This window comes from Desmodus rotundus, chromosome 2, assembly GCF_022682495.2.
Source record: "Desmodus rotundus isolate HL8 chromosome 2, HLdesRot8A.1, whole genome shotgun sequence".
NCBI lineage: Eukaryota > Metazoa > Chordata > Mammalia > Chiroptera > Phyllostomidae > Desmodus > Desmodus rotundus.
In genome coordinates, this window is record NC_071388.1 from 43806726 (window position 1) to 43831726 (window position 25001).

Sequence of the window (25001 nt, forward strand, 5' to 3'; positions counted from 1 at the left end):
TGTGCCCTAGACTGGGAATCGAACAGGTGACCTCTTGGTTTGCAGGCCAGTACTCAATCCACTGAGCCACACCAGTCAGGGCATCAGGCTACCATTACTATATATTAAGTCCTCTGGCTACAGTAAGATTACATAGGCCCTTGTATCCATGTGATTTTGTCAAAGGGTATAATATATTCATTTGGGAAAAGAGAAGAGGTGCCACAAATATGACTGAATCACCATTTCAGATTCTTTTGCCATATTTTTGTAATATTTTTGCATCTTTAAAGAATAACCCAATAAAAAGTGGCATGGTCTCTGAGATAGGTGATTATTGGAAGAAAAATGAACTTCCTTTCAAGACTATGTGAAATAAAAAATAATATTCATTAAACATCTTCTGCATGTAAGCTCTGCACTAGACGATTTCCGGTATATTATTTAATCTCACAAAAACAAGTCAAGATAGATATTACTGTATCTACTTTATACATCGAGAAGTTGATTTTTTAATTTTTTTACATTGAATTGATTGAGGTGACATTGGTTAATAAAATTACTTAGGTCTCAAGTGCACAATTCTGTAATACAATTGAAGTTCAGGAGATTAAAGGAATTTGCTCAAGTTCACACAGGGTGAAGACGTACACAGAGCAGGTATACACATATTAGCAGGTATTACAGCCATCAAGCCTACAGCTAAACATCTCACAACGGTCCAATCCAGTATAAAAGAGGGTAAAGTCAAACTCTTCTCTGGGTCTCTCTTGTGATTCAAGTCTCTTTCTCCAGTTTCTCATTTCCACTCAAGTGTCCCACTTCTGTTACCTACACTATGGTATCACCCGCAAGGACAGCTGATGCAGTATCGCTCTGAGTCTTGCTGGATTCCAGAGACACAGGAGAGGGTTAGGTACTGGTACCTGCAGAGAAGTTGCCATTTGCTCCACAAATCACAATGGCTTTTACTGTAGGGTCTGTTATAGCTTTCTGTAGCCCTTCTTTTATTCCACTGAAGACAGCCACACTAACAGAAAAAGAAAATGAAGCATTAGTCAGAATTAAATTTCTACTATCTCAGAGTTTTTCCCTTTTCTAACAATGAAATCTTAAACACATACACAATGGATAAAAACTCTAGATACCCATCGTTAAGCTTTCATTCTTTGTTCAACAAATAATATATGTATCTATTATGAATTAAGCACAGAGCTGATTAAGTAATAAACTTTTAAAAATTGTATTATTATGCACTCTGTTATAACTTTGAACACTTAGAATTAGCAGTAATCAATTTTAAAATGCTATTATACATCTTCTAGATACAGTAAAAGGAGTTTGTTACACCCCAGGGAGAACAGAATATACACGACAAAATATCACACTAAGATGAGTGCTGTAATAGATGCAAAGAAAGTGACGTGGAAGTTCAGAGGGGGAAGAAATTACTTTTAATTTGTCATGCTGGCAAAATACAAGAAAACTGAAATACTCTAAAAGAAACAGATGTAGCAGGGGCTGCAAGTTACCCCAAATACCCCAACCTCCCCACCTTCTTCAAAATATTAAACATATGGTTTTCAGATGTATACATAACTGCCTAAAATAAAGACCACATTTCCCAGTCTGTTTTGCAGTAAGGTCAGCCCAAGGCATTAAGTTCTGACTAGTGGGATAGAAGATTTGGCATATGCAACTTTTGGGAAGAGTCCAAAGGGACTGGGGATAGTTTTTCTTTTTCTTTCCTCTCTATTCATGGCAGGAATGCAGATGTGATGGTTAGATCAGGAGCAGCCTTCATGGACTAAGAGGTGGAAGGAACCATACATTGAAGATGGCAGAGCGAAAGAGAGAGAGAATTGGGGTCCCTGTGATTGTGGAGCAGCTGTTACCATTCCAGAACACTGCTATGAGAGAAATCAACTCTTTCTTGTTTAATCCACTATTTTTCTGTCACTGACAGCCAAACCTAATCTTAAACTATGTAATTTAGGAGGTCAAGGCAAGGTCTGGGGAAGAAAGGGCATGTAGTAGATTTTGCCATGTTTCAGTAGATTGATTCAGAATTTGATTCAGTAGATTGATTCAGCACCAAGGGAGCCAAAGTCACAAAGGCCAAGAGAAAAGAATTTGTCAAGAATCAGGGAATTTCTAAGTGCCAAGGGGTGGTGAAGGAGGAGAACCTAGGGAGAGTGCTAAGGAATTACTTCAAGGAAAAAATGATACAACCAGAGTCTAATCTGTTCTGCCATGGAATTCTGAGTATTCTCGGTAAAATATCTGTTCTTCAGCATACAGGATGAAAGAAACCTTAATACAAAATGAAACGCAAGGACAAACTTATAGAAAAGCTAGATATTTCAGACCAGCAACTCCGAGTTAAAACCTCCAAGAATAAAGGAGATACTTGCCCTTGATATGATAATTCCCTTTCACCTAATTACTTTTCATCATTACTAAATGAAATCAAACAAAACCTCTTGCTTTCGACTGTTAATTAGAAACAAAGTCTGATAAAAAAAAGATTCTGAACCATCCGTAATACTGAGAAGTCCAAAAGACACCTACTTCCTTCTGCGTAAATGATGGCTGCAAAATTAACCCAAATGAGCTTAATCAGGAACACTGAGAAGAGGCTGGTTTTTCCTATTTCACCCAACCCCTACTCTTCTATTTCTCTTATGTTCTTCTTTATGTCACAAAAATCAAACACAGGGAGAAAAAGAAAAATGAAATGGCTGTGACACATACAGCTTTACTGGAGTCCGGCCAAGTTAAAGGGACCACAGCCTAGAAGCAAGGTCAAGATCCCTGAGATGGAGAAATTATTTTCTCCCCTTAATATTGTCAGGAATGAAGAAATCAAGTCTAGAGTAAATAACATTTCATGAGTGCTGACCAAAACTTTTTGGCTTCTGTGACTATAGAAGGTCTTTTATTGAGACTTTTTAAAAAACTGAATGTCATCAAATGAAGTTTGTGGCTTGTGACCACCTTTTTTTTTAAACAAAGAAATAGAAGAGAAAATAGAATACCGTGTATCAAATGACATCACAAGTAAGAATAAGTTTGTTTCATGAAACTTGGCTTTCAGTTACGTATTTGTATACTTGTGTGGCTTAGGTTGCTATGTAAAACATGGAATTGCTTACTGTGTGAACTACTGTAAAAAAAAGTGTGAAAGTCACTGTGTTGGGAGACAGGCCTGGTAACTGGCACGCCCTACATTTGTCAGGAGGGGTGGCATGCATCTGAAATTGAAGGAAGTATGGCTGGCTAAACTAGCAAAGAAGGATTTACACTATTTGTTTGGGCCAAAATAATTTTCAAATAAGAGTCTCTCAGGGGGCTAGGAAGAGATAATTTTTCACATAAAATTAGAAATAGGAAGGAAGGAAAGAGGAGGGAAAGAGAAGTACAAAACAAGAAAAAAAATTGGAATCTGTTCAACTGGATAAACATACTGGGATATACACTCTACCTAAAAGAGAACTTCAGAAGCAGATAGACAAAAAAAAAAAAAAGGCAAGAAAGTATTTATTCCCAAGTAGGGGAATTCTCGATGAAGCTGAAATGATTTCTGAGCAGCAGCGCCTGTAGGTAGGAGCTTGGAACAGGCCTCTGATTAATAGAAATAATAATAGCTAACATCTGTTAAATGCCCGTTTATAATCTCCAGCAAATATAAACCACTCAGCAACTATATGAAGTAGATACTAACATTTCTTCTGCAAGGAGAGTGACAGTGAGTTGAATACCATAAACATTAAAAATAGTTATAAGAAAATATTCCCCGTGACAGGGCAGTAGACTGTGGAACTCTCTCCCTCAAGTTCTGGATGGGCATTGTTTCCCATTATGAGCAGAGGTTGGGGCAGACAGTCCCAATCCTAATCATTCTAATTAGAATACAGACAAGTCCAAAACTGACAAGTAATCATATTGCTGATGTCTTTCTTTGTCAAAACCAAAATAACAAATATTTTGCTTTTTTCTGAGAATGGCAAGTAAGTGAACATATCACCTTTGTGTGATTTTATTCCTGCAATTCTTTTGTATTATTAAATATAATAACTCATATTAAGAATAAGAATTATAATATTAATACTAACGATAAAATTAAATCTGATGGCAGGATCAAAGTTCCTGTTAAAAGTAGTAGGTCTCTTCATTTCAGCCTTAAAAGCAAAGGTCTTTATATACTTTATGTATTCATTGTAAATTATAATTCCTGCTAACCATACTCCGTGTGGATGGGTGGCTCTTCTAGACTGATCAGTTGCTAGACTCTTTTTCAGAGATATGGAAGACAGTGACTTCATTAATTTTCATAAATGAATAACCATTAATTTTCATAAAAGCAGCATTAATCTCACTTTTAAAAGTAAGAGCTTACTGCATTGTACAATCTGGGTTAGGGAATTAACCAAAAAGGTACTCGTGAGGGAATAAAAAAAGATAAAGTGCAAGGGAGTTTTTGGAAAATGTTATTTAATGGGCTTACACTGACATGGATGTTCCACTGAAGCACTAAGGCCTTGAGGTTTAGAACAGATCAGGAGAAATTACATTTCTAGGCCAGGGCACAAATCTCCTTTACTCACTGAGGTGGCGTTAATGGAGACCTTTATTTCTTGTAAAATGTGAAGCCATATTGTCGGATTTTTACATGTTTTGGTGGCCTGGACTGGTGGTTGAGAAGTGAGGGATCAAGGTCCAGCCACATTTGCACTGAGACCTTTGGAATAGAAAGTAGGCCTAAGTCAAAGTTGCAAGCAAGCAGAGGGTTCTGCACGAAGTTGGCATACGGAAACCAGGCTGGCATGGGGGAGAACGGCTCCCCCACTTTACAGCAATCTGACTGCCTCTCAGCCTCGGTTTCCTTCCCAGTGAAATGACAACAGGAGTTCTCTGTGAAAATATTAACCAAGTTAACCAATGAAAAAGGCCCTGGCAGAAGACATGGTTCAATCTGAGTCAGGATCTTTCGCAAATAGCAGGGGAGAGTCAAAGCCTGCACGGCAGGCAGGAGACGTCAGCCGTTACCTGATCGGGTTGAGAGGCGGATTTCGGAGGCGAATCAGCGCCAGGGAGTTGTGCAGCCTCGAGTACTCGGCCATGTTTTCCCTCGCTAGGGTCGCCGTTGCCTCCGCCTCCGCCTCCCGACGCAGGGATCCGCTACCAGTTCCAGCGCGCTGGGCCAGCCCCGGGAGGAGGGGCGCCCGCTGGGCCAATTAGAACCCAGCGCCGCCTCCGCCTCTCTGGAGGCTCCCAGCCTACGGATTCCCAACGTACACGGCTGGTCCTACCCCTTTCCCGGACCCGAGCGCCCTGCTCTGCAAACGCTCTTCCTCTTTCTCTGTATCGGCTCCTCCCCGCTCCCTCCCTCACTCAGTAGATCTAGGAGGACGAAGGAAAGTGGATGGAATAGCTAGCTAGTCGAGGTTTGCAATCCCCTGGCCCAGAGGGACTGGCTTCTCTGGACAACTTACGAGTTCACTAAGTTGTGGAGCTGTTCTCTCAGTTTCCATCTTCATGATACTTAACAGGGATAAATAGCTGGGGTCCTGACAATCGTGTGATATGACACAAACCTAGGACATAGAAGACATACACATGCATTTCAGCTAAATGGGTATCCGACTAACGTGAACCGAGTGAACCGAGTATTTACAGAAGTCATACGGCAAGACATTTTAACAATGATTAAGGACTATTTTTACAGATGTTCTATTATTTATTTTTGTGTGTGTGTGTGAATGAAAACAGGTTCCAGCTCCTAGGAAATGCCAATTGCCTTGAGGCCCTGGAAGCAAGTAGCACTCAGAAGGGACCCAAGCCATTAAGGACAACCAGCCAATCACAAACAGCTCAGTGCAAACGCCTGAGTGCCAACAGTCAGTCAACCAACAACCGGCTTTTACAGGTCCTATCTTTAAAGCCTCTGAAAATTCGCCAATCCCTGACCTCTGCCTTGCTCCAAAACTTGATGTAAGATCAACAGTTTACTGCTTAATAAGACGGTGCATGTTTCTCTTACTATATAGGAAGTAGTAAATTCCCGCCTTGTCTTCTTATTTCAGACATTGGTCTCTAGGGGAAGGAACAACTCCACCATGGAATCCTAGCAACTTTGAATGCCTCCAGAAAGGCCATGTAGGCAAGGCTGAACAGTCCTGAGTGACCTGAAATTCCTCCCGGAGCAAGGGGAGATCAGGATGGCGTGGAGCCGTTTTGAGAGTTTCTCATCTCTATCTTGGAGGAGTCAGACTCAAATCATTTCTCATCTGTCCCTAGTTTCCGTTGAACACAGAACTTTCTGCTTTGCGGGCCCCATCCCTAACTACCTCCCTCTCAGCTGTCAGGCAAACTTCTGTAAAAGTTAAAGTTTCCTTTAAAATTTAAAGTCGGCACGTAGGTTCCTGCAATTGCTGACCCTGCCTTGCTCCTCAATAACAGAATGACCCACCGGTTCCCGTCCTGTATCACCCGCCTGTTTGGTGTCACCCTGTGTGACTAGGGACACAGGGAGCCGATACCATACTGATCTTTCTTTTGCTGTCAGTGTGAATAATAAACTGCCTCAGTCCATTATGGGTTCTTATGAGCTGAATCTGAAAGTGTGGGAAGCCAATTTAGCAGATGCTACCATGCTGCTGCTTACAGACTACTTGACTGTTAACAGTCTCTTGATCATTGTGACGAATTGTTATATTCTCAGACTGTCTTCTCATTCACTTTGTCTCAACAAGTGCTACTTAACAGGATGTTGGTCCTCTTGGCTAATGTGCTTCCACATGATTTGCATGTTTCTGCTTTTGATTGTCCAAATGTCATCTTCATGGCCGCCACTGGGTTGCAACTCACAAAAATAGATCACTTGATCAGAAGCGGTCATTAAAGCTTGAAAGAAAAATAAAAGAAGGTAAATATAGAAATTTTGTGCAAGAACATGCAGATATGTACTCACACTAAGAACAGAGATGGCTCCCTAAACTTAACGTTTGCTGCATCGGTGATCTATCATCCCTGAAACCCAGGGTGCTGTGTTGTGAAACTTCACTTATAGTGACACGAAGCCATCAGAACTGACTTCTTAAGGAAATCAGCCAGGGCTTTCCAGAACAAACCCCAAATATTGCTTTTCCAGCTAGAGTGATAAAATATCTCATATGTTTTCTTCCCCCTTTCTCTGTGGGATACAAATGGACAGAAGGCCGCAGGGAGAACAGAGTCAGACATAGACCCCTGACTCCCTGTGTTGTGACTGTTCAGGGCTGGACAAGTTCATGGAATTTGGGCAGACAGAAGAACATTTATGGAACCAGGGGGCTGCTTGACATGCCTTTACTCAAGGGTGGTCTGTCCACACATGCTACAAGCTTCATGGCCCTGCATGTCACCTGTCCCGCTGTGTGGCACTCCGTGGGGAGCCCCTAGCTCCTTAAATACCAGAACACAGACAAAGCCAGCAGCTGCCAACAGATGTGATGCAACAGAGCTTCATACCGTGTGGGCGAGCCCATTCAAGGCAATGGGACAGTTTATCGGACCCAGTCTCAAGGCTATGCGAACACTGCTTATCAGGCCCATTCTCAAGGTTATGGGAAACTGCTTCCCTTAGTTGTCCAGGCATCTGGGTGGGGAAGCCAGACTGCCTACGTTTACCCTACACTTCCCAAGTGATTTTGTGGAGGAGAGGTGCCCCACTAACTGGATCCGACATCGATGTTACAGGAGAAATAAATTTTTGTTAAAGAATTTCAACCTGTGCTAACTAATACAGTGAAGAAATGAGCAATGAGTACACTCTTCCACAGTGAAGTTGGCTGACATTTGAGGAGAAAAGATACTCACATAAGTATTGAAATAAAAGATGGAATATTAATAATTTTGTTACTATACCAATAATGGCAGTAATAACAATTTCTATAATTTCAAGTGACTTGCTCAAGTGTGAAGCCTTGGACATTCACACTTGCACATTCAATATCTTAATGACGAAAATAAGCTATCAGAATTCCTAAAGAAGATCCAACTGTGCCCAGTCACCTTAATTATTGTCACTGGTTGTAATAAATCCTAGAACTTTCAAATCCTTGAGTCTACTTTTTAAAAAAAGGTTTCATTTATTTATTTTTAGAGAGAGGAAAAGGGAAGGAGAGAGGGTGAGAAACATCAATGTGAGAGAGAAATACCCATTGGTTCCCTCTTGTACGCACCCCAACCAGGGACTGAACCCCCAGCCCAAGTATGTGCCCTGACCAGGAGTCACACCGGCAACCTTCTGCTGTGTGGGATGATGCACAGCCAACTGAGCCACACCAGTCAGCGCTTCCTGGTTCTACTTTTGTTCTCGGAAGCAATTACTCCCTGATTCCACTTTTGTTATACATTGTCTCTCTTTAACAGAATGGTCTTTCATCAAATAGTTAAAGATACTAGCAAGTCTGTCCTAAGCCTGCTCTTTTTAGGCCCCTCCTCAGGAAGCACCATTTCTCCTATGACAAGGTGTCTCTAGTTCTAGACACTTTTCCTATTTGTCAATGGCCCCTTGAGTAGCAGCTATTCTCTGTTCTGCACCTGCCATCACTCAGGTAATATTCACGTGTCCTAAATGCATGTTTATTCTCTTGTTTTCTTATCCATAAAGACGTTTTTCCCTCTTAAATTTCAAGTGATAAGCTCTTTTCTTTAAAGGATAATTAATTTTTGTTGAGATAACACATACTCTACAATTCACCCTTTTAAAATGTACAATTTGGTGTATTTTACTATGTCCATAAGGTTGTACACCGTTACCACTCTCTCATTCCAGAGCATTTTAATCACCTCAAAAGAAACCCTGTACTTTCCATTTCCCTGTCTACCTATCCCCTAGCAACCACAAATCTACTCTAATAGGGAACATTAATCTCTGTGGATCTACCTATTCTCGACATCTCATATAAATGGAATCACTCAGTATGTGGCCTTTTGTGTCGGATTTATTTCACTTAGCATAATGTTTTTAAGGTTCATCCACATTGTAGCATGTATCAGTACTTCTTTCCTTTTTACTGCTAAATAATAGTTCACTGTGTGTATGCACCACATTTTGTGTATCCATTCATCAGTTGATGGGTATTTGGGCTCTTTCCACTTGTTGGCCAATATGAATAATGCTGCTATGAACACTTCATGTGCATGGTTTTGGGGAAATTATGTTTTTCATTCTCTTGGGTATATACCTAGGAGTAGAATTGCTTGGCTATGTGGCAATGCTATGTTTAACTTTTGGGGAACTGCTAAACTTTTTGGCTCCATTTGGCAGACAGTACATACAGTAATGTATGAGGTTTCCAATTTCTTCACATCTTTGTTGATACTTGCTGTCCCATATTTTTAAATTCTTATGAGGCCAGTTGTTCTTAAATATGAGTTGCATTGTATCTTTCTTTGTTACTAAGTATGGTCTTCTCCCTTCTGAGTAAATACACATTTAGAATCTGACTTATGGAAAGCCCTCGATAAAAGTAGGCATATTATTAGCCATTATTAGTCTTATGTTCCTTTGAGATGAAACAAATTAAATTGTGTCTTTCCTCTGGGATTATATTTCCATCTGCTTTGAATAGCAAATAGGATTCAAACTAATATACCATGGATTTTTAAGGTCAGAGTAAAACATGAGGTATTACTCATACCTCCATTAATAGAATCATCAAATGTTTTAGCATCTGTTACGTATGTCTAGGTTTTCCCATCAAAATGCTTTGATTTTAAGCCTGAAGATTTTCCAGTGTGATTATAGCTTTGAGAAATCCCAAGGAAAAGGAAAGGGGCCAGAAGACTAAAGATGGGCAAATGTTTTGATTTTTGAATAGGCAAAGAGATGATAGCAAGATGTGGTAGACTGGTGAGTTTTAAATCAATACCTTATGAAATTTTGGAATAATTCATTAAGGAGAGCATTTGGGAAAAGGAAGTTGTGCTTACCAGAGATATATTGTGTTCACTAAGAACAAGATAGGCCAAGTTAATTTCACTGCAGTTTCTGAGAAGATTAATACAGTGGAAATTAAAAGAAATGTTGCATTGAAATTCCTAGAGAGATTTAACAGGGTTAAATAATGGAATCCTTGTGAATGTGATATGAGCTATTTGATAATTATGTTTTATGTATAATATTTGACTGATGATGTTTTTATTGAGCAGTTATGTGCACTAGACAAAGCTACTGCAATGCAAGCGAAAACCGACATGGTATGGGCCCTCCTGCTGCTTGCTGTAGAGTTCAAGGGACAGGAGCTCTTCCTGAGGGGGGGGAAGCATGCATTGTAAAATATACACATCTGGCACACACTCTGGGAGATTCAGAGTCAGGACATGGGTCAGAACAATTTCATATACATCCATAACATAACTGCTCACAGTATAATAGAATTAAAGGAGAGAAACTGTGAGGAATTTTCCTGCTGTTTTGTACTTTATCCACAGAATTGTATGGCTGAATTCTAGATCAGTTTGTATCAGTGAGTTCTAAAATATAGAACTGGTTTTGTAATAGCCATTGGTGCTATTCACAAATATTCTCGTTTTCCCCCACTTACAATAATAGGATTGCACTTCTCTGCCCACCTAAGGAAGTGAGGTCATGTGACATTGTTGTGGCCAATAAAATGTGAGCAGAAGTGGTGGCACTTCCCAAGAGTCCTTTTTCCTCTGCATTGGCTACCAGCAGTATTCAAGATAGTGGTTGCTCAATCAGCCTGGGGTCCTGAGTGATTACAAGGAGCAGAGCCCTCTGCACGCCCAGAGTAATCTTGTAGCTCTGAGTAAGAAAGTAATCAGGCTTCTTTTGGGACATTTAGGTCTGGGGTTTGTTTCTTTATTGCCGTATTACCCTGCATATCCTAGGTGATACAGAATTCTAGGGTGAGGTTGTGACAGCATGCCATTTAATGATGACTAATGTAAAGCCCTCTTAAAAAGTGGAAAAGATAAAAATTGTAGAGAGCAAAGTGTCCAGTTCAAAAGTTAGTGTGTATTTTTCTCTTGTCTAGCCTGAGAATCCCCTCGGAATTACTGAAAATGTGTGCATCCCCTCTGAGAGTGTGCACAGCATGTAGATGTGTAGACAAACTGCTATAGCCATTTGTCACCTTGAGAGACGCTGGACATAAGCTGAAGCAGATGCTACTGAAGGCAGAGAAAAGAGGAAAATAAATATGGGTTCTGGATGATATCATTGAGGTGCTGGAGTAACCAGCCCTGAGGCTGGCATAGCAGTGCAGTTACTGAAGTCAGCATATGCCCTTGTGTTAAAGCTGGTCTCTGTCACATTTTGTGGAGGATGCAAAGATGAGTGCTGTCGAGGCGGCTCCAGCTGTCAGCTTCTTCAGGATCTGCTCAGCTACAGAGAGCCTCCTTGCTTGAGACCACACCCTTCCCGGGGCAGACTGTATCCCGTGTAAAGGACTGGACATTTCAGCCTGATACAGGATACTCTGACGGCCCACGCTCACTCTAGAGCTCCCTTACAGGTTGGCGGAGTCTTCCTTCGACCTGCATAGTAGTTCAACTTCTTCCTCTGACCAATCCTGCTTCCTGTGCCTTCCTAACAAAAAAAATCCTTCTCCAGATCTCCATATTGGTGTCTACTTTCAAAAAACAGGCTGTTGAGAAGTTTTCTGTAATATCATGCAAAAGAATCCTAACTGAGATTCAGTGGGATAGACTGAACTTGGTCTTGTCTAGAGGAAGGAAAATGCACTCATGGTCTCTCTTATTTTTAACTTTATATTGCTTGAATTTTCAATCATATGAACACAAAGAAAGAATATGAAACCCAATTACCCAGCTTCAACAATATCAGTATATGACCAATCTTAATCATCTGAACATTCCCATATTATTTTAAAGTCTTAGATTTTATTTCATCCATAAGTCAAGTGTACTGATGTTCGCTTTGATATACAGCACCGTGCAGGGCCTTTTGCATTTTCCTCCCAATCCAACTTATATTCTCCTCCTAACCCAATTTTTATATATTGTCTCATTCTTTCTTCTTCTTCTCACCATTACAGTTTTCAAAAGAGGAAATACTGAAGTATTTTAACAGGAGAAAGGAGCTGTAATAGTATGAGATAGATAAGCCCTGGAATCCATCCATTCTTTCATTTATTCAAAAACCACATTAGACCTGTCATTTCTGAGAGTCTTTGGATACTCAGTTGTTACCCATATAAGTGGCTGTTCAGATAGGTGGTGATGACTTTAGTTAGAAAACCTAAAAAGAAAGAGGAAGGAACGGAGGAGGGAGAGGAGGGAGAGAGGGAGAAAGCTAGCCAGCCATCTAGTGGTCACAGTGGGAAGTGTCATGAATTTTTTTTTCTGCCAGGCAGAACAAGGCCTGTTCTAGAAAGGACCTTCAAGAGGAAAGTGAGGCCCAGAAGTGATTTAGGTCGTATGGGTAGTTAATAGCAGAGTGACAAACAGGCTGACTCAAAGAGCTGTATAAATCATGATTATTTGAAACTCTTAAAAATGCTGTTCAAATGATTTAAAATTTAATTGAAACATCATATTTGATATTTATTTTTATCAACTTATGGTATATTGGTAGCAAAGGGAGACAACTGTATTGGTTGAATGAAGGAACTAGATGAATCTATGAAAACATTGACATTGAATTGCTTTTCCATTAAAAGTTATGCCTCCCTCACCAGATAGGAAGCTCCTTTAAGGCAGGGATATCTTATTCATCTTTGCATCCCTGAACCTGGCCTGGCATCTCTAATATGGGCTGAATAAATAAATGAATGAATGGAATTAGGAGGTTTAGGTTCTAAAACTGACTGCCACTGGCTAACTTTGTGACTTTCAGGAGATTATTTAATCCCTATGGTCCCTAGATTCATTAAAAATATCACTGACCTTTTTTATAATAGAGTTGGAAAAAACCTTAAATTTCATTTATGCCAACTACTCGATGGGTCTATGGGATGCCAGATTATTTGGGACACAGACTCATTACCAACATTTTACTAATAATACCTGTGTTAGCTTTGTCACATTCCTAAAACAAAGGTTGAATATTTAAGAGAAATTGCTTTTCATAGAAAGGTCTAAATAAAACTGTGCCGTGTCATGGGCAGTGCATTCACAGTCTTTACGTTTTGCCTTCAGGAGCTGCTTGGATCAGTCATTCATTCCTGTCTGGCCAGTTAAAATTGAAGGCAGAACGCATGGAAGAGCACATAGAAGAGGGGGCTGCTGTGTGTGAAATGAACCAGCAGTGACCAGACCACATCGTTGAAACTGTTACCGTAAAAATCAAAGGTCTTTCTCAGTGAGAGGCAACAAGCATTTATTTGAGATATATTTAAAAAAAATAGCTTTTGTGAGAATCACTGACTCAGGCAGAAACTCAAATAGTGTTCCAATTTGAAGACAAAGGCAAGGGGTATTTATGAGAAAGGAAAAGGGTAAAATTACATTTATAAAAGGTGCAGAAAAGCTAACATAGTGATGCTTCAGTCCAGTAGTCATAGTATCTGCTTTCTTTTATGTCTGCAAACAGTTCTTTGGGACATGATGTGATTTTGGCCCAGGCCAAAGGTTACTTGGCCCTGTTTCAACATTCCAAAGGTTTGAAGCCTAAGACACGCAAGGCAGTTTCTCTGGGATGGCAACTCCGGCTTCATTTTAAAGTGGCGACCATAATATTATTTTAAACAAAATGATCATCAGAATTGTGTAGTATCTGCTAGGTCACATTGCTCTTGTCTATTCTGGACTGGGATTTTCCTGGTCCTTTTTTTTACTGGAGAGTGAAGTTCTTGTAGGTAGATCTGCTTTTACCATATTAACACCTTGAGACATTTGGGGGGTGAGGAGAGGTGGCGAGCATTTTGAGACTCCACCTCTGGTCCTAGACCCACCACTAAATTGCATGACTTTTAGCCTGTAGCTTCTCTGGATCTAATTTTTTCACTTGTAACATCGAGAGGTTAACTGAAGGATTATCCCTAAAGTTATTTTCAGTTTTAACATTTCTTGAATTTTTCTGTTCTAAGGATAAATCTTCAGCTGAATTGTTACCCTCTGTTTTTTCCTGGGTTGACTTTCTTCTGTCCGTAATTTATTAAGTATCTCCATGTTTTTGAGGACAGGGCTTGGGTTTTATTCATCTTTCCCCCAGTACCTGGCACAATGACCAAGCAGGTGATTTCAACTAGGGTTTAAGTTAGTTCCTATTAAGACAGGTACCATCTTTGTCTGGAGGAGCTCACAATTCAGAGGGAAAATGCCAAATATCATTAACTAATCACTTCATTACAAGCTTAGGATACAAAGGATAACAGGAAAACCGGTTACTTCCTGCCTTACCACTTACATGTTCTAACAGGAACAAGAGAGCGTTTGTGATAGTTAAGGCTCGTTGAGCGCTTTCATTGTGTTATCGCTTTCCACGTGTTATGTCCCAACACACCAACCCTGTGTTCTACAGTAGTATCTGTTTCACACCCGAGGAAACAGGCACGAAGAGGTTAAGTAACTTGCCTCGGTAACACGGCTACAATTGAGAGGCAGATTTGAAATTAGGCAGCACAGTCCCAGAGCCCGCACTCCACTGGGAAGAAGAATCGCAAAAATCACAAAAATCATAAGAACAATCTTACGATTTCTCAAAGATTTCTCCAAGGAGACAGACAAGTCTGGAGGAGTGATGAGTTCAAGGTACAGAAGGTGCAGAGGCCAAATGTCTACAGAAGAGAAGGCTGAAGAAGTTGGCAAAGAAGTTTGTAAAACAAAAACAAAAGGCACTTTTCCGGGCTGGACTACACTGCCGGCGACTAGGAAAGCAGGCGTTAAAGAAGGAACCGGTAAACAGGACTTGCAGAGCGCCTGGATCCCGGGCGAAGCACTGTACAAGCCGGAAGTGACATCGGCAGAGGGATGGCCGCAGAGCCTGATTGCGGGGCGGGTGGCAACCAGCCGGACGTGAGGCGCAGGAAGTCCCGCCCTGAAGGCGGTGCCAGGTTGTGGAGGGCGTCGCCATGGGCGGGGAGCTCCTCCAGTGGTCCTCCTGGAACCTTGGATCCCGGACAGGTAACCAGCTGGCCGAACCTGGGCTCGGGCGAGGGTAGGAGTTAGGGCTGGTGGCAGACTTTGCTCGCGGCCTCATGCTCGGGCGGGTGGAGGTGGATCTCACATTAGGGGGGTGGCTGAGAGAAAGGCTCCTTGGCATGGGACTCCCTGGGGTGAGAGGGATGAAAGGAACTTTGGGAACGGGGTTGTGAGGGCCGAGGTCGTCGAAGAAATACAGACAGGCTGGGTTTTCGATGAATCGGACGTGGCTGGGGGTCATGGGCTCCAGAGCATTGGCGCTCGGGGGTGGTGAGAGGGAGCCCGGGCACCGAGAAGAGCTGACCTGGAGTTCATTCTCCGCCTACACTGACCCCCAGGGCTGTTCTAGGGAACAGAGACTTCGTCTTCTCAACTCTTCATCCAGGACAGTGCTTTGCCACTATTAGGCATTCTTTAGATGCTGTCGAACATGAACTAGAACGTGCACTAATGAACGTGCGAAGCTGATTCTGCCTCAGCTGGGGGGGGGGGGGAACCTTCTCCCCAGTTTCAGTGTCCTCACCTCTGAATGGGGAAGTGACTCCAGCTTAGTTTGTCGACCAGTGATCGATGAGGATGCCGATGCAGTAGAGATTCAGGACATTGCTGTTTTGTGGTTATTGAAATTTAGAAATGTGTCTCCATATTTTTCTCTGGTGTGGGTAGAGAGGATAAGGTGACTCATTTGGCTTCTTTCAGGTACCTTCACTTTTCTGGAAAGAACTTCCAGGTAAATGATACCGGGCAGGAGTTGGCCATCAAATGATAAGCAGCAGTTGTAGCACTGAGCTTCTAACTTGTGTTCTAAGTGCTTTCTTTTCACAAATATGAACTCACTTTTCTTTTTCTTAATGTTGTCTTTCTTGTGTTCGGCTACTTACATTTGAGATGTAAATGAGAATTATTTCATAACAGAGGTGTCACCTGGTGTGTTCACATAAGGTTAACTTCTTCCAAACAGTTGTAGGAAGCCTTGGAAAGAATAAATCTCTAAAGATTAAATTGTTTCCTTTGTAAACTGTTTGTTTAGATGTCGTAAGTGCTATGAAGAGTGGGCATAGACCTAAAGAACTAGTACTGTAACCACATTGCTTTTGGTTGTCAGGCTGTGTGATGGGATCTGGGCCTGAATCACTAGTCCCATCAGGTAATGATAGCTCCTTAGAGGTTCTAGAATTGTATCATTAGATTGGAATTTATGACTTTTTTTTAAATAAAGAAGAACCTAGTAAGCATTTTTAGATTAAAAAAATCTAAGATGTTCTTAAAAATAGTTGGAAGAAACAAAGGTAGACATGTAAATAAATTTTGTGGTCATTTAAATTTAAAAAATTTGCCTGCCTTTCAAACTTGTTTTCCCAGTGTCTGGAAAGTGTTGATATATCCAAATCACCCCCATCATTGTATGGCGTCAGCTTCACAATACGTATAGATATAGTACAAAGTAAGGTTTTGAGATCCTCTAGATTTACATTAATATTAGTGGCTTACTCAAAAATAAAGTCTAATTTTGCTACCTCAATCTGCTGTTAAATGTCATGTCCATTTATTTTGCAGATCTAAATGTCTGTATTCATAATAGTAACTATTATAACTATTATTCATAATAAATTGGTATCCAAGTGGTAACTTAGGTGTGTGCATTGACATTCTTGAGGTTTTCAGTTTTGCAGAACACTGATATCCATGGACTCTAACACGAACTTCACTTAAAGAAATCCACGGACCATTAATGGACAAAAACATGAGTCATTTTGTATTGTGGCATTCAAATCCTAGCACTTTGGGAAAGGTAAGTTATTGACTGAGTTTTATGTTAGTTGAGAGAATAGCCCTGGATTGGTCTAGGAAATTGTAGGATTGTGATTGAAAATATAGACTGAATCTCTTTAAAGTTATGTTTCAATGTGGACCTTCCAAAGAGAGGTTTGCTCTCTTGTCTATGAGGCAGCTGTTACTATTTACCTATAAAATTGTTCAGAAATAAAAGTGATTGACAAGGTATATTATTCCTGGAAAATTACTACTCTGCTTTCTTTTTCTTTCTTTTTTCTTTTTTTAGAAGTTCCTTTCAACAGTGTAGAGTCTGGTAGAGTATATCAACCTATGCATACCCTGTAGGAATGGGCCTCAAATAGTCATTTAAATCATCTCACATCCAACTTTGGCTCTGGAACAACAGAGATCTCCAATCTTGTGGCCAATTTAATGCCTTAGGTTGAAGCAAGAAAAGAGGCCCCAAAGTGTCTTTTTTTTCTTATCCTGCCTTATTAGTGCTATTATGTTTTTCTTTTTTCTTCTTTGTTCTTTTCTTTAAACATTTCTTAGATGATTCATTCTCCAGGCCTTTTATCTTTCTATCCTAAGCGATCAAATTTCTCTCTTTTTCTGTTTTACCTTTCCTAGCTTAGGAGTTTGTTAATTTTTAAAACTTTAACTTCTAACTTTGTGATACTGTTTGGCAGTATCTTTGTGATACTGGTCTCCTTTGTAGATACACTGGCTTCTTATTTAGAATTGGGTTCATTCTAAAATCAGACAGTTCTAGGAGTGTCCTCTTTTGGATATATTTGCACTTGCACTCAAAAATTTGTATATAAAGATATTCATCATATTATTATTTTAAATTAAAAAAAACAACTAGAAATAGCCTAAACATCCCTCTACCAAGTTCTGATTAAATAAATGCCTTCATACAATGTAGTACTTTGCCGCTCTTAGAGTGAAGCAGATCCATAGGTGGAAATATGAAAAAATCTCTGTGAGATACATTGTTAAGTGAGAAAAACAATATAGAAGAATACATATAGTCTGTTTTTCATTTGTGTTTTAAAAAGCATACATGCAAAACTTCTTCAAATCTATGTAATACACTATTATTTTGTATTTATCCATATATATATATGTATTTATTGACAGAAGTACTCCTGACAAATGAAACCACAGGTCTGGAGTAGGAAGAAGACTCCCATTTTTGTGCACTCTTTCTGGTGGATTATTTATTTATTTATTTATTTATTTACTGTGACCATGTTGCTATTTTTATAATACTAAGCAACGAACAGCCCTGGCTGGTGTGGCCCAGTTGGTCGGAGCTCCTGTAACTGAACCGTTGCAGGTTTGATTCCTAGTCAGGGCACATGCCTAGATTGTGGGTTCGATCCCCAATCTGAGCACCTGTAGGAAGCAACCACGTGATGTTTCTCTCTCACATCGATGTTTCTCTCTCCCCCTTCCTCTCTACCTTCTTCTCTCTCTAAAGAGCAATGAAAAAATGTCCTTTGGTAAGGCCAAAAAGAAATTTTTCTTAAAGAAACAAACAAACAGCAAAGCTTTAAGCTAATTTCATAATTAGGAAGCCTACTACTTACTATTCATACAACTTTTGTCCTTATAATTACTTGCACTAGTCAGAGGCATGGGATTGCACAAGTGAGTTCAGTGCTTTTACAGAGCCACATGAAGGTTTGAGGATGTCATGATGGTTTTAACTTCGACATTAGATTATTACTCTTAATAAGAATTTGTGATGAACTAAGTGTTTAGTGCTGCCAAAGTCAACACTTGTTATATAGTTTATAGCATGTGCTGACTTCCTGAGGTGATAGTGATGGTACTTTGGTTTGCGAGCTAGGTTTGTGCTGCGTTGGCTAGGTTCTTCTGAGCCTCTCATTATTACTGGATGGGATGGATTTTGTTTTATTTAAATTGCTATTTAGGGACTCTACTTTTTAAACAAATTCTTAGTTACTCATTTTGTTTTGATTTTTAGAATTAGCCTAACTCATTTCAGAGAATGGCTTGTTCTCAGTAAACCAGAAAGATCGTTTAGATACGTGCAGATAATCTTATTCTGTATTGATGATATTACTTTAAATTGGTTGATTATTTGCTTTGGGACTCAGCAAAAATTTCTGGTGATTTTTACTTCCTTGGCCATCTTTGTCTTTTCACACTATCATTGTGGGAAATTTGGAATAATAGTAATAAGTCAGTAAAATGAATTATACAAGAAATTTAAAGATATAGTAATTTTCATTTTAGAGATAGAGGAATTTATTTGAGACCTGCTTGAGAATAAACTTTGTAAGGTACATACCCATATGATACCACTAATTGTGTAACTAGTTAAAATGAAAAAAAAGGCCACTAATCTAGAGGCTGCATCATGATTAGTGAAACAGGCCAGGTTGTGGTGTGTCAGGTATTTTACACCATACTTCGGCAGAGTGTTTTGCTTATAATCGTTACTGTTAAATGATGCTTTGCTTTTTGAGATCCTTGGGTTGAATCACAACTAGCCATGAAGGGAAAATTATTGGGCAGGATGCCTAGAGCGAGACTACTTATTCTTGCTAAAAGAATGGATAGTAATGAATTGAATCCAAGGGTTGATTGTGTTTTCCTGAGTCAAGGTGAATGTGGTAAAGGTAACACATAGAAAGAAAGGAGATGAACATGAACGTCAAACTTACATGTAGGTAACGTAGAACTGGGGAAGATACATGTATGGGTATGTCTATGCATACATGTATACATACGAACATAGATGTATAGTACGTTATGTATATAAAATGTGTGTGTGTATTATTTTACACATATATAAAAAATTTTCTGGAAAACAAAAGATTTTAGGAAGATACTTAATTAATCCAAGAGAAAAGATTGTCAGAATTTTAAAGCCTCAGAGCTGGGCCTGTCATCGGCTAATTAACGATTGTGAGAGCAGCTTAAAGAATTTTGTATGTTTTAGGATCATTACAGGATTTAAGTGACGGGAAGGTAGACAAAAGCAAAAGCCTGAGAGTGAGAAAATTTAAATCTAATATTGTGTTATGATTAAGGGTATCTTTTAAGGTTCTGTTTTGTGGTATTGTTTGGAGGAGGGGAAAAAGAAGGGAGAACTCAAAAATGTATTGCTGTTCAGTTTGAATTTGAGCTATGTCCATCGGTCTTTCCTAGCATTCTCACTGTGTGTGGCCAAGATGGATTAACTAGATCTATTAGCCTACAAAACATGAATTACAAAAATTGGTTTCATTGGTAGATATTCCTTGAAGGAAAAGAGAATTGTTTTCATCATTTTTGAGACTGTATGAAAAGACAGTTATGGTGATCTAGATTGAGGGGGCCGGGTTATTTTGTTCAGAAAATAGAAGATTTTGGAAGAGTTGGAGAAACTCCATAGGAAGTTTGTTTCTGTTGAGGTCAAAATTAATTCTAACTGGGGGAGAGTATAGAACTAGTCAGCAATGGAGCAGAGTGTGTCAAGAGGCGTGGAACTCCAGGGCACTAGGGTTGCTCGAGCAGGGTTTGAGCAGCAGGGACGTTGCAGAGAGGTTTTCTCGTTGTATGGGAGCTTGTGCCCGATTAATGTGAAAGTCCCTTTCAAACCTGATTTTTTTATAGTGCAATAAAGTGACTTTTTATTGTATGAGTGTATGTTCTGTTATCTCTTGTATTTAAATACTGATAGCTAACTTATCCACTGGTTACTTATCCACCAAGCTCTACTTACCCATAACCAGGAAGTAAATTTAAAAATTAATCTGAGCTCCCACAATATAAGATACAACCTGTATACTTGTCTCCGGCCCTTGCCCAGTTTGATTTACTTTTTTGTAGACATAGTTCTAACAGGCTTCACTAACAGTGCATCGGAAGCAGCAGATGGTTAGTGCGCAAAGTGCTCCTACTAGGGGCATTCACACTGACAAGCAAGGGCAAGAAGAAAGTCAGAAAGCAGACCAACTAATTATAAAGTTGTGGTAACCTGGGCTCATTTGATTAGATGAAAACAGCTCTGTGTTAATGGATATTCAAAATGATAAGCTTGCCTGAACTTTAATAAGTTATATTTAGTATTTTCAGTAGAAAGAGCGTGGATTCTAGAGTAGTAAAGGTAGGTTTGAATCTGGCCTCTGGTATCTACCAGGTGTTCTATTAATTAGCTTCATTATGCATTCCAAACTTCAGTCTCATTTGGAAAATAGCAGTTTACTGAAGAGTAAAGATAATGTATGTGAAAGGTTTGTCTACATTAGGTGGTAAGTAATTAATAGCTGCTATTATTTCATTATTGCCATATTACTCTACCCTACATGTTTTAATTGAGCAGGTAATCTATGTCTACTTTACAAAAATTAGCATATAGAAATACATACATACATATATATACATCCATACACAGGAGTGGTCAAAAGTAGGTTTACAGTTGTGAGTGCATGAATAATATTCTTTTATTATTTCTTAATTATTGTAGTATTTATTTGCATTATAACTGTAAACTTGCTTTTGCCTGCATGTGTGTGGAGAGAGAGAGGAATATTAGGTTATATAGATCACCAAAAAGATAAAAGGAGTAAAGTCACCAATAATCTCCTGTCACTGTTAATAGTTTAGTGGCATGCTTCATTTTAAAACTACTTTGACATTCCTGCAGCGTGGCACTTCTGAGAAGTGACTGTCGAAACTGAGTCTGCATTACGGCAGGTGGGAAACTTCCGTTGGTCACTGCACATTCTAGTCAGAGCGTGCAGGAAAGACCGAGACAGGCACAGTGCTGATTTGCAGAAGCCTCGGTGCTGGTAAATTTTGCTGTACTAAGACCAGTTTTGTAGAGTACTTGGTGTAGGTTGGTGTTCAGGAGCCAGAAGATCTGTGTTTAAATCCTGACTCTACTGTTTTCCCAGCTAGGTAAAATAAACTACCTGAATTTCTAACTTCTCCGTGCCTCAGTTTCTTCATCTGTAAATTGAGAATAATAGTAGCATCTAATTTATGGGATTGCTGTGAGGACTAAAGGAATTTACAGGAAGTGTTTAGAGCAGTACCTGGCATGAAGTATAGACTCAGTAAATGTTACTCAATAATTTTATTATTAATTTTTAAAAGCTTAAGGGTTTCTTGGAAAAAAAGCAGGTTCATAGGTGCACATAAACTAAAAAGAAGCAAGTTAGAAATAGCACAAAAAGACTAAGTAAGATTTATGATGTTATTCATTTGAACCTGCCAAGTGGTCTGAATTTTTTCATTCTAAGGCTTTGTTACTTTTTCCTCCCTGTTTAAATATTTTCAAAACATAATATTCCTAGTTCAATTTCTTTCTTCACCCCATGAAATCAACTTCATTTTATGCTTTCTCTTCCAACAAATATTTTGGCCATGTTTTCAAAGATGAAAAGCCCTTTAAGACAAGCAGATGTCACGGGTAATGATCAAAGAGATTCAGGAAGTTATCATTAAATCATTTTATCTTACTACCGCCCAAGGAGGTTTGGTAAGAACTTTAAATTCTGTTTCAATTTAAAGTGAAGAATATCAGAGATAAGCCAATGAACATATTAAGCTATCTCTACAGTATATCTTTTAAAAATCTTTGTTTCCTTTTCTTTTTCTTAATTTCTTTTTGGTTTTCTCCTTTTGTTCTTTTAGCATGGTATCTAGTGATCTGATTGATTACTGGCCAAAGAGTTACAGCTTTTCAAAATCCCTTAAACAGTTTTATTAGGTTTGCTAGTAGAATTTTTGTGTGTTTTGTTTTGTTTTAAAGCATCAAGTACAAGGTTTTGAAGAGCCCGAGGCCTACCGTCATTGCGCATTCAAGATTTGGGTTTGAAAACTTCATCAAGACTTAGATCCTCTTCAAAAGCCTCAAGTCTCACCTGCATTAAAGCTCTCCATTGAACTCTGTCACAAAAGTAAAAGCTCAAAAGGACTAAAACCCATTAATCCATTCCATTTTATATCGTTTTCTCTAGACTCTCAATTTCCTTCACCTGTAGGGTCTTTCATATTGCTTATGTTCTTTTAGACTACAGCCAAGGAAACAGGGCTTTCTAAAAGAATATATATCCTGCGGCCATACGTTTTCATTGGCAGAGAAGCATAAACTTGGCAGGATAAGTTTAGACTCCTATAGCTGTATCCTATAAAAACTTGACTCAACAATAAGAAAAGGAAGATGAAGTGGTAAAAATATTTGAGGTCACATTATGCTCTCAGAGGCGATGTGGTTTAGAGAAAAGAACCTCAACCCAAAAGTTAATGGTTCTTATTCTCTCTGCCTCTTTCTAGTTATTTGATAACCAGGAAAGTCAGCCGCTCTGAACCTTTACTTCATCTGTTAAGCAAATCTGGTAATATTTTCCCTGCCTACCTCACAGGGATGTTGTGAGGATGAAATGAAATAGTGTACATAAAAAGGACTTTTAGACAAAATGTGCATACAGATACAGGGTGCAGATATAGTTGTAAGGCATTTCCTCAGTTTCGGGCCTGGGAAGGTAGGTGGCTCAAGCACCTGAGAGCGGCCCCCGAGTCCCGGCTGGATGCATGGAAACCAGGCTGTGTTGGCTTTTGTTTTCTCTGAACACATGGCATACTCATGAGGGTTAATTCTAAGAAGGAGGAAGACTATAAATTTCCCTAAAATTATAAGTTAGCACTGATAATGCTCTAGAGCTGTTCTGTGTTGTAACATTTGTGGTTTATAAAATTTGTTACAAAGTTGTAGCTCACTTATTTTTTTTAAATAAAGGAACATAGAGCAGAAAACTTCACAATGTATCCCACCTAATAAGAGTAAATACTGTTTTAGCATATATGTGTGTGAATGTGTGTGTTTGTATTTGTGTACGTGGTCATGAAATAAAGTACATTTTTTACTAAGAGTCGCAGTTGCCATTCTAGGAGTATCATTTAGTACTAATGCCTTTCTATGCACTGGGGTTCCTAGGAGACTGTTTCTTTTCACTTCATACTACCTGTAACTAAAGACTCAATAGTATCAGTTTGACTTTTGCCTAATTAATGAGATTTTCTTTTTAAGTTTCAGGGTACAGAGAAAGCCTATAGGTCTTCTGGGTGTTTTATTTAATATTCTAATACCGTCTGCTCTGATGCCAGACTGTTAATAACGTTTAAGGTTGGTTCAACCTCATACTAGTAGAAACATTGTACGAAATGTTTTTTCCTCCAAAAAAATTACTTTTATTTTTTTGTCCTGATGGAAAACAAAAAACTCCCACTGAGCATTGTCGGAGGGTCCCGGGAAGACAGGCTGTAGAGAATGTAGCTCGTGTGACAAGGAGTCCGATTGTCTCTAGAAGAGAAAATGCCATTTTTTCTCTGAATGACTAAATTTGTCTCTAATGATTCAAAGTAAATAAGTCACTGACATTCATTTATTCAACTGTTTCTCTAAAACCAGATATCCACCTACATGGTAACAGCAGTGGTTAGGAATAGGTGTCTTTCGTAGTGTACACGGACAACAACAGGGGCGGCTTTCTCTTCCAGGGGTTGTACGTTCCAGTTCACTGGCAAAGAACTAAATCTTTACTGTACTGAAAGATTATATTTGGTGCCCTGGGAGTATTTAAGTTTGGATGGAATATCATAGAAAATATTGATTTTTCCCTCCTTACGAATTATATAAATGTATGTAATCCTAGTGGCATGAATATTTGTCAGAAGATGTAAAATGGAGTCTCCAGCTGCTTCATTTTTCTGAAGTCATAGCCAGACTTTATGCGTTGGTAGAAGCAGAGCAAACTGATTGTGAAAATTGAGGCTCTTTTGTGTATGACAGTTGGCAACAGTGGCATAAAGGTTTATTATATGATCAACTCTTTTGTTGTTCCTCCCCCCCCAAAAGAATCACATTGATATGTATCTTTTCTCCATGGAAAAGGTAGGCTCTACCCACGAAAAAGGGCAAGAAAAGTAGTTAGGCAGCGCTGGCCATCTTTGACCTTCACCCTCAGGAACCTAACCCATCGTCAGCTTCTGTCTTTCCTACCTCCTACACATTTTTCAAACCGTCTGTCTGTCTGTTCTCACGGGCACTCCACTTATGCTGCCTCCACCTTTGTCTGTACTTCTACAGTTGCTCTTGACTGGTC

The 25001-nt window shown here is 39.4% G+C and overlaps 1 protein-coding gene and 1 long non-coding RNA gene across 4 annotated transcripts in view; one reads left to right on the forward strand and one right to left on the reverse strand.

The window, feature by feature from the left end:
• The window catches only part of EHHADH (enoyl-CoA hydratase and 3-hydroxyacyl CoA dehydrogenase), a 43159-nt gene extending 37977 nt beyond the window's left edge, over positions 1–5182 (reverse strand). The window contains exons 1-2 of one of the 2 annotated variants that reach the window (XM_024564323.3): positions 5029–5182; positions 906–1009 (exon numbers count right to left, since the gene is read on the reverse strand). In XM_024564323.3, the coding sequence (XP_024420091.2) occupies positions 906–1009; positions 5029–5102 (178 nt within the window). In that variant the 5' untranslated portion in view covers positions 5103–5182. Of the gene's footprint in view, positions 1–814; positions 1010–5028 lie in introns of both variants that reach the window. The other variant, XM_024564327.3, reaches the window with a different exon arrangement.
• A 9786-nt stretch (positions 5183–14968) lies between these two features.
• Positions 14969–23768, forward strand: LOC112308157 (uncharacterized). Of its 2 annotated transcripts, XR_002975144.3 has the most exons (4): positions 14992–15078; positions 15796–15826; positions 16762–16888; positions 22649–23768. It is a non-coding gene; the product is annotated as an uncharacterized lncRNA (long non-coding RNA). The 2 variants fall into 2 exon arrangements; XR_006656126.2 differs by lacking the exon at positions 15796–15826 and having other exon boundaries at positions 14969–15078.
• Positions 23769–25001: the final 1233 nt, after the last annotated feature.